The sequence below is a fragment of the Nicotiana attenuata genome, unplaced genomic scaffold, assembly GCF_001879085.1.
Source record: "Nicotiana attenuata strain UT unplaced genomic scaffold, NIATTr2, whole genome shotgun sequence".
NCBI lineage: Eukaryota > Viridiplantae > Streptophyta > Magnoliopsida > Solanales > Solanaceae > Nicotiana > Nicotiana attenuata.
Genome location: NW_017670476.1, coordinates 543,031 through 556,732, shown reverse-complemented (window position 1 = coordinate 556,732; position 13,702 = coordinate 543,031). Strand labels below are relative to the sequence as shown.

Below are 13,702 nucleotides of genomic sequence, written 5' to 3'. Positions count from 1 at the left end.
ATTATATTATTTGTGAATTCAAATATAAACACAAAAATATTGTAAAGAGATATTCAAAGCAATGCGTTATAATTTTATTATAGCATTAACAAAACATGGCAATATCTTTCTTAGTCTTCCATTGTGGTGGCGGAAAAGAAGCTTGTTCATCACCGCTTCCGGGCGAAGCTGCATCCTCCGCAAGTTCAGCTAGCATTTCTTCGTAAGCTTCGTCTACCTCTGGTTGTGATTCAGCAAGTCCAAAATTTCTTCGTTCCGAACGATCCAATCTCTGAAAAGTACTGATTTTTCCAAGCTCTCCCAGATGCTCTATAATCACCGAGTTGAAGTCTTGCTTGACTGAAAGCGCTCTCCATTGCCACTGTTGAAGCTTGAATGGTTAAAATATTTCGGGCCATCCTTGAAAGAATCGAAAAGTATTTTTCTTTGTCCTTCCACCATTCAATTTCAACATTTAAAATTCTCATACCATCACCCACAATTAAATGGTAAATGACAAATAAATCTAACATGAAAAATGTTATTAAATGCAGGATTTAGTGTAGTGGTAAGCAAGGCTACAACAATAGTGTTACTAGTAGCATTACCATTGAAATTGACATTATTTTATCACTAATGCAAAAATATCTACAAATATCTGTGACCGTGCTAGCAATAAACTGCCGTGTGTGACATGAATTAATTATTCTATAAGCGATAATGCACTTTTGCATTATCCAATCCTCATCAATCTAATGACTGGTAACAGTAAGATAATCACAGTCATTATCACTTCTACCAATATCAGTAGTAATAGCAACACGACAATTAATATGAGTAAATAAATTTGATGACCCAAAAGAGTCATCTCGTGTTTTAGAACCCAATTGGGATTCCGAGGTCTTAAAAATCTCATTTTCTTTCTCCTCGATTTGCCTGCGCAGTCCGGGCGCGGTTCCAGAAAGCCTTTATGTGAAAATTTGAGAAAATATTAAGTTTTTCCTTTAAAATTGATTTAGGTTGACTTCGGTCAACATTTTGAGTAAACGGACCCGGACTCGTGATTTGACGGTCCCGGAGGGTCCGTAGAAAGATATGGGACTTGGGCGTATGCTCAGAATTGAATTCCGAGGTCCCTAGTCCAAGGAATGAATTTTTGAAGAAAATTATTAAACTAAAAATATAATGGTTTTTAGAAATTTAATAATGCTTGATCTTGTTGGTATCAGGCCCGTATTTTGGTTCCGGAGCCCGGTACAGGTGTAATATGGTATTTAAGTCATGTCTAGGGGCTACGCGGACGTGGCAAGCGGCTCGCGCACACGAAGGTTAGGGGGGGATATACCTTCGCGAACGCGTAGTGTGTCTCGCGAACACGAAGGTTAATAGGACCGCTGTTTCGCGAATGCGACAGGCTTCTCGCGAATGCAAAGAAGACCTGTCCAATGATTTTAAAACAGAACCTAAGTCGGGATTTAAATTTCATATTTTCTTCCATATAACTCGTCCTTGGGCGATTTTTGAAGAGAGATTTCAACACCAAATCATAGGTTTGTGTTTTTAAACTCATTTCTTTCAATTTCCATCAACAGCCATTAGATTTCTAGGCCTAAATCTTGTTCTTTAAGGGTATAAATTTGGGATTTTGGGAGAATTGAGAATTTTACAAATTTGGAAATTTAGACCTCTATTTGGGGTCGGGTTCCGAAACTAATTACATATTTGGGCTCGTGGGTGAATGGGTAATCGGGTTTGGTTCAAACCTTGAGTTTTGACCAAGCGGGCCCGGGATCGAATTTTGACTTTTCGAGGAATTGTTGGGAAATCTATAATTGTGTATTAGAATTGATTTCTTTGGCTTTAATTGATGTTAATAAGTTAATTATGAATAAATTCGGGCAGATTGGAAGTGGAAACTAAGGGAAAAGCGATATTTGAGGCTTGAGTTTGGCCGTGGAATCGAGGTAAGTGTTGTGGCTAACCTTAGCTTGAGGGATTAGGTATTGTTGCCTTATTTGCTACATGTTTATTTGTTAAGTACGACGTATAGGTGAGGTGACGATTATCTATACGTTGTTGTCGGGTCATAGCATGTGAGTGAGTCTTATACTTGTGACCGTTGTGTTCCTTTATTCGTACCGTTCTTGCTTAAACTAGTTATCATTCATGTTAAAGAGGTTTTATTATGTTTTTTCCTGGCTTTTGGATATTGGTTGAGTATTGGCTCAAGTTGAGGTTCATGTTGTGAAGTTAAGTGATGGAACAAAGTTGTTTAATTATGATGCCCTTGCCGAGTTGTTATTGTTTCTGTTGTTTGTTTATGTGGTGAGGAAGAATGATAAAGCACGAAGGGTGATGCCGTGCACATTTCTATTATTCATATGGTGAGGTTGAGTGTTAAAGCACGAAGGTTGATGCTGTACATGTATCCATTATTGTTTATCTGGTGAGGCTGAGTGGTAAAGCACGAAGGGTGATGCCGTGTACGTTTCTATTATTGATTACCTGTGAGGTTGAGAGTAAAAGTACGAAGGGTGATGCCGTGCATTATTTCCTATTGCTGTATTTATTTGTTATTATCGGCTCATGGTGTTTTAGCTGTTAAACTCCTTTAGTGCTGTGATTCTTTATTTTTTTACCCCCATAGCATGTTGCCCCTTTCCGTTCATTTCTGCTTAGCTTCTATTAATTGTTATTCTGTTAGTATACTGTTTAACTGCACGTGTTTATATTATTGTCGTGTCCTAGCCTCGTCACTACTTCGCCGAGGTTAGGCTCCGCACTTACCAGTACATGGGGTCGGTTGTACTGATACTGCATTCTCCACTTTCTGTGTAGATCCCGGTTCAGGGCCATACTGATCAGAGTTTGGGTGACTGCCTTCAGTCCACGAGAGGCCCAAGGTAGATCTGCTGGCGTTCGCAGACCTTGGAGTCCCCTTCCCTCTATTTAGATTCCTATTTACATTTTATTCGAAAAACAGATGTACTTTCGTTGAAACCAGTGTTTGTAGAAAATCTTAAACGTTCGTGGATTGTAGCACCAGATTTTGGGGTAGCCTTGTATTAGAGTATTTAACCTGTTATAAAATTTTCTGCATTTCATATCTGCTTAGCTTCAAATTAATATTTATTACTGTTTAGTTATTGAATAATGTGTTAGAACTGTAATTGTTGGCTTGCCTAGCATTCACAGCGTTAAGCGCCATCACGATCCCGGCGGTGGGAAATCCTGGTTGTGACAATGAATAGCGCAAATATTGTTCATATTCATGTTTATATTTATAAATAGCGCTTTTTACGGTTGTGCGAGGCCATCCTTTATAAGTAAGATTAAAAACTTTTCTAATATAATGCACAAAGTGAGGTATAGAAGGAAAACTATAGGGTAAACACATAACAGTAACCATTTTTGCCAATTCTTCCCTATCTTTTCTTGGATCATAATATAAAATACCACCGGTAACAGTGTTAATTCCCGATTGAAATTGATTTGACCCGGTACTAGGGTCAGGCTTTAACTTTATCTTGAGGGTGTAGCATTATGTGTCTCCTCAAACTCCCCCCCCCCCCCCCCCGACCTCCAACATATATAAAAGCTAACTCTTTGCCACAAGTTTTACACTTAGCCCTATTTTTTTCTCTTATTTGAATAAAAAATGGCCAAACAAGAGATGTTTCGGCCCGTTTAGAAGGTTGTCTAGAAAAAGTAAGGGTACTAACAGGGGGTCAGACGAGGCATCATTTGGATTATCATTAGTTCGGTTAACTTCAACAACAGGACTAGTGGGTGTATCGTCATCCGGTTGCATTTCATCAAAATCTATTTCCTCCTCATTATCTTCATCAATAGTTGGATTACCATAAAGAGCATTCATATATTCATGGTCTAAGTGTTCACCACCTCCAACATTATGCAAATATTGACTCTCAGTAAATTATAATAAAGTATTATCACTATCAAGAATAGGACAGGTGGGGGGCGGGTATGGGGTTCGGGTAGGGGAGCCCGGGGAATTGGAGGAAGAAAAGATTGGTCAGTAGATTCACCACTCTTGGATTTTCCCTTATTTTTACTAAACATTATTTTTAACAAAAAATTCATCTTAATTAATCAAACAATACAAAAAAGTAAATAAAACAAAACAAACCTATAATATTAAAACTTAAGAGTTGGAACGAGTTTACCGAATTGACGAACAACTTGTTGAAAATTAATTATCGTTGAAGACATGAATACTTCAATTCACCAACTTTATAATTTTTCACACAAATTGCAACAATAAAGTAACCAATTATAGAAGAATATTAGAGAGAGATTGATAATTTTGTGAGAAAAAATGAAAGAATGAGAGGGTATCTATAGTTGAAATTAGGGAAAAAGTATAATTATATAAAGTTTGGGGTTAAAATAAATTTTGGAAAATAGCCAACGGCTAAAAATGGCCATTTTGGCAGAAAATATTTTTTTTTTAATAAAATAGCCATTGGGCCGGTTTAGGCCCACTTAGGACCGTGTAGGACTGGTTGAACCGGCTCATTTACCAGCCGGTCCCTGTCCCAAACGGTCCCGGTCTAGCGGGCCTATGTAAAAAGACCGGCCCACCTGGAAGCCCACCCCCACCGGGTCCCGGTCCTATCCGATTAGGCCCGTTTAGACCCATTACCCATTTGGACTCGCGGGCCTGGGCCAGTCCCGGGCTTAACCGGCCCACATGCCACCCTTAGTTCAAGTCTTAAGTCCAAAATTGAAGGAAGTCAAATTTACTAACTAGTGAAAAATATTTTCAATTTCTGACAACTACCATTTTCACTTGAATTTTATTTTCAAATTATTTTAGAATTTTACATTTCCTATGTCCAAATGCCCACTAAATATCAGAAAGTGTCTTATACCAAATACATCAATTTTCAACAGGATAAAGTAAGCAACGTGTAAGGATAAGTCCAAAATTGTGGAGCATTAGCCGATCATTTTGTTATTGAAATTGGGTAGAGCCCATTACAGTACAGTTCTCTTTTTCTTATTCTTTTTTAAATTTTTTTAAGCCCCAAAAATTTTACAATAAAAAAGTATTATATTGTTGGGATATCTGCATATTTGGCTTCAGGCCCAAAGTTAAAAATGTGATTCTTACAGCCTAATGTATATTTATATGTATAGCATTCTTTTGTTCAGAAAATAGAATAACTTTTTCCTTTATTTTAGATTAGTGGATTGATGTTGTAATGAACTGGATCCGGGTATTGTATATAAAGGAGGAGGCCCAACTCAAATGGGTTGACCGACCAATTTTCATTTTCATTTTCTGTTGGTCTAAGTTCTCTCTAAACAGAACATTCTCGAACTATCCCTTCTGATTTTGCTGTTAACATGGTATCAGAGCAGGGATTTCGTTAGTCCCCGTTCTTCCGCATCGTCTGATGTTACCCTTGTTCGATTTTGTGGTGTCTTTTTCTGTTCGTCAAAATTTGCGTTTTTCAATGATTTGAGAAGATTTTGAGGTGTTTCGGTGTGGATTCTCTCTTCTATATCAATGGAGTTCTTTTGATTTGGAGATTCTATGGCTTTTTTCTCGAACCTCCAAACGTGATCGAAGAACCTAAGGATTCTCTGTCAGACCTAGGGTTTATGCTGCTAAAGGCCTTTACTTCTTCAGGTCGCGAAGAAGTCTGGTATTTTCGTTCCCTAGCTGCTTGTTTTCTTCATTGTGTGAAAATATTGAATTGATCTCATTTGAACACTTAGTAGTTTGATGTCATTTGGTTGATATGGGTAGTCTCAATCCTGAACCCTCTTCTGCACCAGTTTACACATATGAACCTTCTTCCCCGTTATTTCTACTCTCTTCTAATGTACCTGGAGTTTCTCTTGTTGCGGTACCATTCTCGGGTAATGAGTTTGGAGGTTGGAAGCGTAGTATGATTGTTTCATTGTCTACTAGAAATAAGATCGATTTTATTGATGGGACCTGTGTTAAACCTCCTGAGAATTCTCCTCAGTTTAGGCAATGAGATCGTTGTAATAATATGGTTATATCGTGACTGACCAGTTCACTCTCACCAGATATAGCTGAGAATATACAGTATTTAGATACTGCTGAAAGTATATGAAAACAGCTTAATAACAGATATGGGACAGTAAATGGAACTAAGGTCTTTGAAGTAAAAAGAGAACTAACATCCACATACCAGGGATCTCTTGACATTCCTTCTTATTTCAACAAACTAAAGAAAATATGCGATGAATTGGGGGTTATACACAGTAGTCATGCCAATTCTTGTAATTGTGCTACTAAAGAAGGCTTACAAAAGGAAAGAGAAGAGGACAAAGTAAATCAGTTTCTTATGGGGTTAAATGAGGTTTGTGTGGGTGTTAGAAGCAATCTACTGATGATGCATCCCTTACCTTCTCTTGATTGTGTCTATAACATACTTCTACAAGATGAAAAACAGAGGCAAGTCAGAAAATCCTCAGTTCCATCCTGAATCTGCTTCCTTCAATGCTAATTCCAACAGTATCAAATTCACTCAACCTCAACCACGACAAAGACAATATAATCAGAGGATATCGTTTGATCAATCTAAGTCTGGCCTCTTCTGTAAGAATTGCAAGAAATTAGGGCACTTGATTGACAAGTGCTACAAACTCAATGGATTTCCTCAAAGCTTTAAATTCACCAAGAGCAGAAAGACAGCTGCAAATGTGGTAGAATCTGACTTCTCTTCTCCACAGAATGTTTTTACCAACTCTGTGTCAAATCCCACTCAAAATCAGGTTGATCAAGGATCTGTGGTACATGGGTTGAGCCAGCAGCAGTATGCTCAATTGATATCCTTGCTTCAACAAACTCATACTACTTATTCTGGACCTCCACTCAACACTTTAAGTTCTGCCAGCTTTGCTGGTACTTTACTGCCTAAGAATGTTGTGTATAGCTTTAGTTCTTCTTTGCTGAGTAAATCAGACTCCTCAACTTGGATAGTAGACTCAGGTGCATCTGACCATATGACATCTAATAAAGAATATCTCATTAACATCACACCCTTACCTATTCATTTTCTTGTTTCTCTTCCAAATGGATACAAGGTTAAAGTTACCTGTACGGGATCTTTTGCTTTAACTAAGTCCATTATCCTTCACAATGTCCTTTATCTACCTTCATTTAAGCATAATGTCATTTCTGTGCACAAAATTACTGAACCATTTGACTGCATGGTTCAGTTTACCAGAATCTCATGTATTATACAGGGCCCTTCTCTGAAGAAGCCTCTGGATCTTGGTAAACTGGACAATGACTTGTACAAGTTTGTTTGGGAACAATCATCTCAACTTCAGCAACCTTTGACAAATGTTTCAAATAGCAGCAACTTTTCATCTTTGTGTAACTCTAGTTCTTTCTCTTCTTCTTCTGTACATAAAGATTCTGCCATTTGTAATAAAGTTGCTATGAATAAAATGGATGTTGTTTGGCATAATAGACTTGCTCATGTTCCTTTTGTTAGAATGAAGAGTATATCTGAAATCTCCTCTACTATTTCTTCTAACCAGTCCTTCCCTTGTACAATTTGTCCTATGGCTAGGCAAACTAGGTTGCCATTCCCAGAAAGTTCCATTCACACTTCCAAACCCTTCCAACTCATTCATGTTGATACTTGGGGACCATATCATACTCCTAACTATTCCGGTTCTAGGTACTTCCTCACTATTGTTGATGATTTCTTCAGAAGTACTTGGACACATCTAATGGGGTCTAAGAGCAATGCATTTTCTTTGCTTAATGCTTTTGTTGCTATGGTAAAGACTCAATTTCATATTACAATACAAAACATTAGATCTGATAATGCATTAGAACTAGTTGCTGCTATTTCCTTCTTCTCTGAATGTGGGATTATTCATCAGACTAGTTGCCCCCACACCCCTTAACAAAATGGTGTGGTGGAAAGAAAATATAGGACATTACTTGAAGCCTCTAGAGCCTTACTATTTGGGTCCAAAGTTCCAATAAGATTTTGGGGGGATTGCCTATTAACAGCTACCTATATCATTAATAGACTTCCTTCCAGATTACTCAACAATAAATCTCCTTATGAATTACTGTATGGTAAAACACCAAGCTACTCTCATCTTAGAATTTTTGGGTGCCTTTGCTATGCAACTGTTCTAATTCCCCAAAGAGATAAATTTAAACCTAGAGCATTTCCCTGTATGCTCCTTGGTTATCCTTTTTCTAAAAAGGGATACAAGTTGTATAATTTGCACACTAAACAATGTTTCATTTCTAGAGATGTGGTGTTTCATGAACACCATTTTCCTTTTTCTTCTAATTTTTCTTTTCCTGTTTCTTCTGAATGCTTTTTACCAAATGCATCACAACCTTCACCTTCTGTTACTAACATTGATTCTTCTCCTGAAACTCCTGATGTTACACCACAACCACAATCTCCTCCTATTAGCCCAAATTTCACCCTTGTTACTAGTCCTGTTCATTCTGTTCACTCTCCTGATCCCATTTTACATGATCATGTTCCTGAAGTTCCCCCTTCTCCTACTTCCATCAATCCTGATATCATCCCTACCACTATACCTATCTCTTCTCCTGCTGTAACTTCTTCCTCTTCCCCACCTTTAAGGAAATTCAGTAGAGTTCCTTCTCATCCCTCGTATCTGAAGGATTATGTTTATAACCTTCCCTCATCTCTTTCTTGTTCTGTTACTCAGCATAAAGAATTTGAACCTTATACATATTCCCAGGCAGCTCCAATACCAGCCTGGCAAGATGCCATGAGGAAATAATTTGAAGCTTTAGAACTAAATAACACTTATGATATTGTTGAGTTGCCACATGGTAAAAAGCCTATTGGGTGCAAATGGGTCTATAAGATCAAGTACAAGGCTGATGGTAATGTAGAATGATATAAAGCTAGGCTTGTCATTAGAGGGGATACCCAAGTTGAGGGGGTGGACTTTAATGAAACTTTTTCTCCTGTAGTGAAAATGTCTACTGTGAAATGTCTTATTGCTGTTGCTGTTAAGAAAAAATGGTCTTTATTCCAACTTGATGTCAACAATGCATTCCTTCATGGTGATTTGGATGAAGATGTCTACATGAAGATACCTCTGGGTCTTTTTGTTTCACCTTCCAATTCTTCTACTTCTGCTCCTTTGGTTTGTAGACTTAGGAAGTCCCTTTATGGTTTAAGGAAAGCTTCAAGGCAATGGTATGCTAAATTGTCTCATGCCTTATGTTCTAGAGGTTATCATCATTCCCCCAATGATTATTCTTTATTCATAAAAGGGTCTCCTAGTTATCTAGTCATCCTGACAGTCTATATTGATGAAATAATTCTCACAGGTGATGATTTGCATGAAATTGATTCCTTGAAACATTTTCTAGACAATGAATTCATGATTAAAGATTTGGGGTCTTTGCATTATTTTTTGGGTATTGAAGTCAGCACTCTGCCTGGGAGTGTTCTCCTTAATCAAAAGAAATTCGTCGACTGATTTGCTTCATGAATATAATTGTTCTGATGTGAGTTCTGTGGTGAGTCCTTTAGAGTTGAATAATAAACTCCATGCTGATGTTGGTGATGTTCTTCCTACCCCAGAAAAGTATAGAAGTCTTATTGGTAAACTGCTGTTTCTTACACACACCAGACCCAATATTTCTTTTGGGCTTCAACACCTAAGTCAATTTTTGAAAATGCCTAGACTTCCTCATATGTCTGCTGCTTTTTGAAAATGCCTAGACTTCCTCATATGTCTGCTGCTCTTCACCTACTTAGATACCTCAAGCGTACTGCTGATATTGGGCTGTTCTATTCTGATCCCTCTGATTTGTCTGTACATGCCTACTCAGACGGTGATTGGGTTGCCTACCCAGATACACGCAAATCTATCAGTGATTACTGCATTTTCATTGGTGATAGTCTAATTGGATGGAAGTCTAAGAAGCAACCAGTGGTTTCTTTGTCTTCGGCTGAAGCAGAATATCGTGCTATGAGCAAAGTCGTGGCTGAATTAACTTGTTATCCAGATTATTGCATGATATTTATGTTCCTGTTTCATCTCCTATTCCTGTTTTTTGTGACAATTTGGCAGCCATTCATATTGCCAAGAATCCTGTATTTCACGAGCGTACTAAACACATCGAGGTGGATTGTCATTTCATTCGGAATAAGTTGCTTGAAGGATTGATTCAGCTTCAACACGTTCCCACTGATCAACAACTTGATGATGTGTTTACCAAGCCTTTACCTGGTGCTCTTCATCATTCTTTCCTGGGCAAGTTGAAGGTGCTATCCCCTTCAACTTGAACGGAGGTGTTGGGCTATCTGCATATTTGGCTTCAGGCCCAAAGTTGAAAATGTGACACTTACAAGCCCAATGTATATTTATACGTATAGCATTCTTTTGTTCAGAAAATAGAATAGCTTCTCCCTTTATTTTAGCTTAGTCGACTGATGTTGTAATGAACTGGATCCGAATATTGTATATAAAGGAGGAGGCCCAACTAAAATGGGTTGACCGACCTATTTTCATTTTCATTTTCTGTTGGTCTGAGTTCTCTCTAAAGAGAACATTCTCGAACCCTATCCTCCATTGATGAAAACCTTCATCCCTTCTGATTTTGCTGGTTAACATATATAGACATTGAAATTTCAAAAAATAATTTTGAATTATCTCTCTCTTTTTCTCCTTTAGTTTTATTTTGAATTTCAAAGCGTCATTTTTGTACAATTTCTATTTTATTTATGTACAATTTCTAGTAAATTTATGTAAAAAATTTTAGTTTATTTTTACGTCAGTGTTACGGATGTAGTTGCTTTATTATCTTCGGATAGGATGTAATATGTAAGATAGTCGAATCTAAGATTTCAAATTTACGGTTAGTATGTCATAACTCAAATATGTAGAGTTCGTGATTAGCATTCTACCCATTTTCACAATAGCATGGTTCAAGTGTCGGAACTTAAATATGCTTGAGGAGGTTTGATCGTGTTACATTAAATTAAATTATTCTTTTATTAATTTTCTTTTTTGTTTTTTGATAATTTATAGTTAAGTCGCTACTAACTTTTCCGGATCCTATATGAACGCGAGATGCCTTGTGCACCGGCCTACCCTTTTTTTGACTATTAATTACTATGCGAATATTCACAGTAGATTATTAGATGTACTAATGATTTAAGTATGAGTTTTACATGTGAATTAAAGAGTCAAATGAGGCAAGTCAAAATTTGAAAATACATTAAAGAATTTTAAAGGTTTTTTTTTCACTTTTAGCCAAAGTCAGAAACTATACAATTTGTATAGTTTTTTGTATATATAATACACACTTGAAGGTCGTATATACAATGTCATTTTCCCAATTTTGAAACTGAAATACACACTTGAAGGTCGTATATAGAAGTAGAACTTATACGAATAATAAAAGGAGGTATTAAGAGGGTGTTTGGCTAAGCTTATAAGCTGGTCAAATTGGCTTATAAGCATTTTTTGGCTTATCTACGCGTTTGGTAAAATTAAAAATGCTTATAAGTTAAGTGCTTATAAGCCAAAAATAAGCCAAAAGCCATAAGTTGGTCTCCCCCAGCTTATCAAATTTCAGCTTATAAGCACTTTAGGTTTGACCAAAATATTTACTATTCTATCCCAAAAATACTTCTTTTTAAAACAAAACTCTTTGTATACCCAATTTTTTAGCTGCTTATTATTAATTTCAACACTTTTATCCAAACACGTAATTGCTTATTTTTTAAATCAGCTTCAGCACTTAAAAGTGCTTTTCAGCACCTATGCTTATCAGCTACTCTAAACCAGCTAAGCCAAACGGGCTCTAATTGGGCCAATTATCTTACATAGGGATGAATCATGTCATTATTCCTATTTTCATTTTTATGGACTTGTTTTGCTATTAAGTGAAAATAGCACGGGCTAGCCAGTTTACATATTGGTAATTGAAAAATAGTAGCGTTTGCAAAGTCATTAAAAATAGCCACCATTTTGCTGCAACACGAAAAGTTTCAGCATAATATACTAGAGATTGGTACACCTGTGTATGAACTTCCAGCATATTATGCTAGAACTTCAAACACGGAAAGTTCCAGCATAATATACTGGAAATTGGAGCACATGTGTATGAATTCCAGCATACCAGTATATTATGCTGGAACTCCAGTATATTATGCTGGAAGTCCAGTATATTATGCTAGAATATTTTTCGGAATTTGAACAGTGTTTTCGTTCAATTTTATCTTTAAATGAAAAGTGACCAAAATTTCGATTAATTTTAAAATTGTGACTATTTTTCAATTACTACTTATGAATCTGGCTATTTTCGAATTTCGGTATCGGGCATTTGCACAAATGGCCTTTTATGAGGCTACAATTTAAATTTTGTATGTGTTCGTCCGATGGATTAAATTTATCTGTAAAAAGGAAAACTCATCCAACTAATTTTAAAATGAAATTCCACTTATGCAAGTTAAATGTGTCATCAAAACCCAAATAACAAAATTTCTAACATGTGATAAATTAATTAAGGTATTCAATACTACTACTCCATTACTTAATAATGTCTATAGCTGTATCTATTGTTCTGGTTCACTTAATAAATTTGAAGTGTGTTGGAAATTAAACCAATAATGATATCAGAAAAACAGATTAATTAATGGCCATTAATCTAAAAAAATAAAGAGAGCATGAGGAAGAAGGAAAGGAAGTAGAGTGGGAGAAAGAGATCAATGTTGATGAGGAAGAAGAAAACGTTTAGGTTCTGATAACTTAAAATTACATTGTACACGCGTCTTTATGGGAAGGAACAAAAAGAGCATACCAATTTACTCATAAAGTAGATAATATTTACAGAATTACCCTTCGTAGTACCAAGACCTTCACTAGTGAAAGTAGTGAAGGGAAGTTTTTTGGGCAAAATATTTAATTGACCGGTTAGTCGAAAGTAATTTCTTTCGCTAGCCAAAAAAGGAGTATACATATATGTATATAGTACATATATATACCAAAAATACATATTTTGTTGGCTATTATTTTTAAGTGGTTACAATATTTCTCTTTTTTTCTTTCGAGTGAAAATAGCACACACTAGCCAATTTTCGAACTGGTAATTGAAAAATTGCCAGCATTTGCAAAGTCATTAAAAAATAGCCACTGTTTTAGCTGAAACACGGAAAGTTCTAGCATAATATGCTGGATTTTGGAGCTCATGCGTATAAACTTCCAGCATATCATGTTGGAACTCCAGCACACTGAAAGTTCTAGAATAATATGCTGAATTATGGAGCTCTTTTATATAAACTTTTATCATATTATGTTGGAACTCCAATACATTATGAAATTCCAGCACATTATGCTGGAATTTTTCCGAATTTTTGAATGTGTTTTTATTCAGATTTTATCTTTACATAAAAACGTGGCTAAATTTCGATTACTATTAAAATTGTGGCTATTTTTTAATTACTAGTTATAAATATGGCTATTTCTGATTTTTTTTCTCCCATATTTTTGGGGAGAAATTCAAAAATAGCTAAATTTACAAGTGGTCATTCAAAAACTTTCACAGTTTCAAAAGTAATCGAAATTAGTCACTTTTCATGTAAAGATAAATCTGAACGAAAACACTGTTCAAAATCCAGAAAATACTCCAGCATAATATACTGGAATTCCAATACAATATACTGGACTTCCAGCATATTATCCT

At 36.2% G+C, this 13,702-nt stretch overlaps 2 protein-coding genes across 2 annotated transcripts; both read left to right on the top strand.

The window, feature by feature from the left end:
- The first annotated feature begins 5,750 nt into the window (after nucleotides 1-5,750).
- On the top strand, nucleotides 5,751-8,775 carry LOC109239985. The gene is made up of 4 exons (XM_019406602.1): nucleotides 5,751-5,986; nucleotides 6,110-6,341; nucleotides 6,424-7,776; nucleotides 8,218-8,775. Exons 1-4 carry the CDS (start codon nucleotides 5,751-5,753, stop codon nucleotides 8,773-8,775), a joined length of 2,379 nt encoding a protein of 792 aa, XP_019262147.1.
- Nucleotides 8,776-8,976: 201 nt separating this feature from the next.
- On the top strand, nucleotides 8,977-10,298 carry LOC109239984 (uncharacterized mitochondrial protein AtMg00810-like). Its single transcript, XM_019406601.1, has 4 exons — nucleotides 8,977-9,147; nucleotides 9,434-9,621; nucleotides 9,732-10,009; nucleotides 10,084-10,298. The coding sequence occupies exons 1-4, from the start codon at nucleotides 8,977-8,979 to the stop codon at nucleotides 10,296-10,298; spliced, it is 852 nt and encodes a 283-aa protein (XP_019262146.1).
- Nucleotides 10,299-13,702: the final 3,404 nt, after the last annotated feature.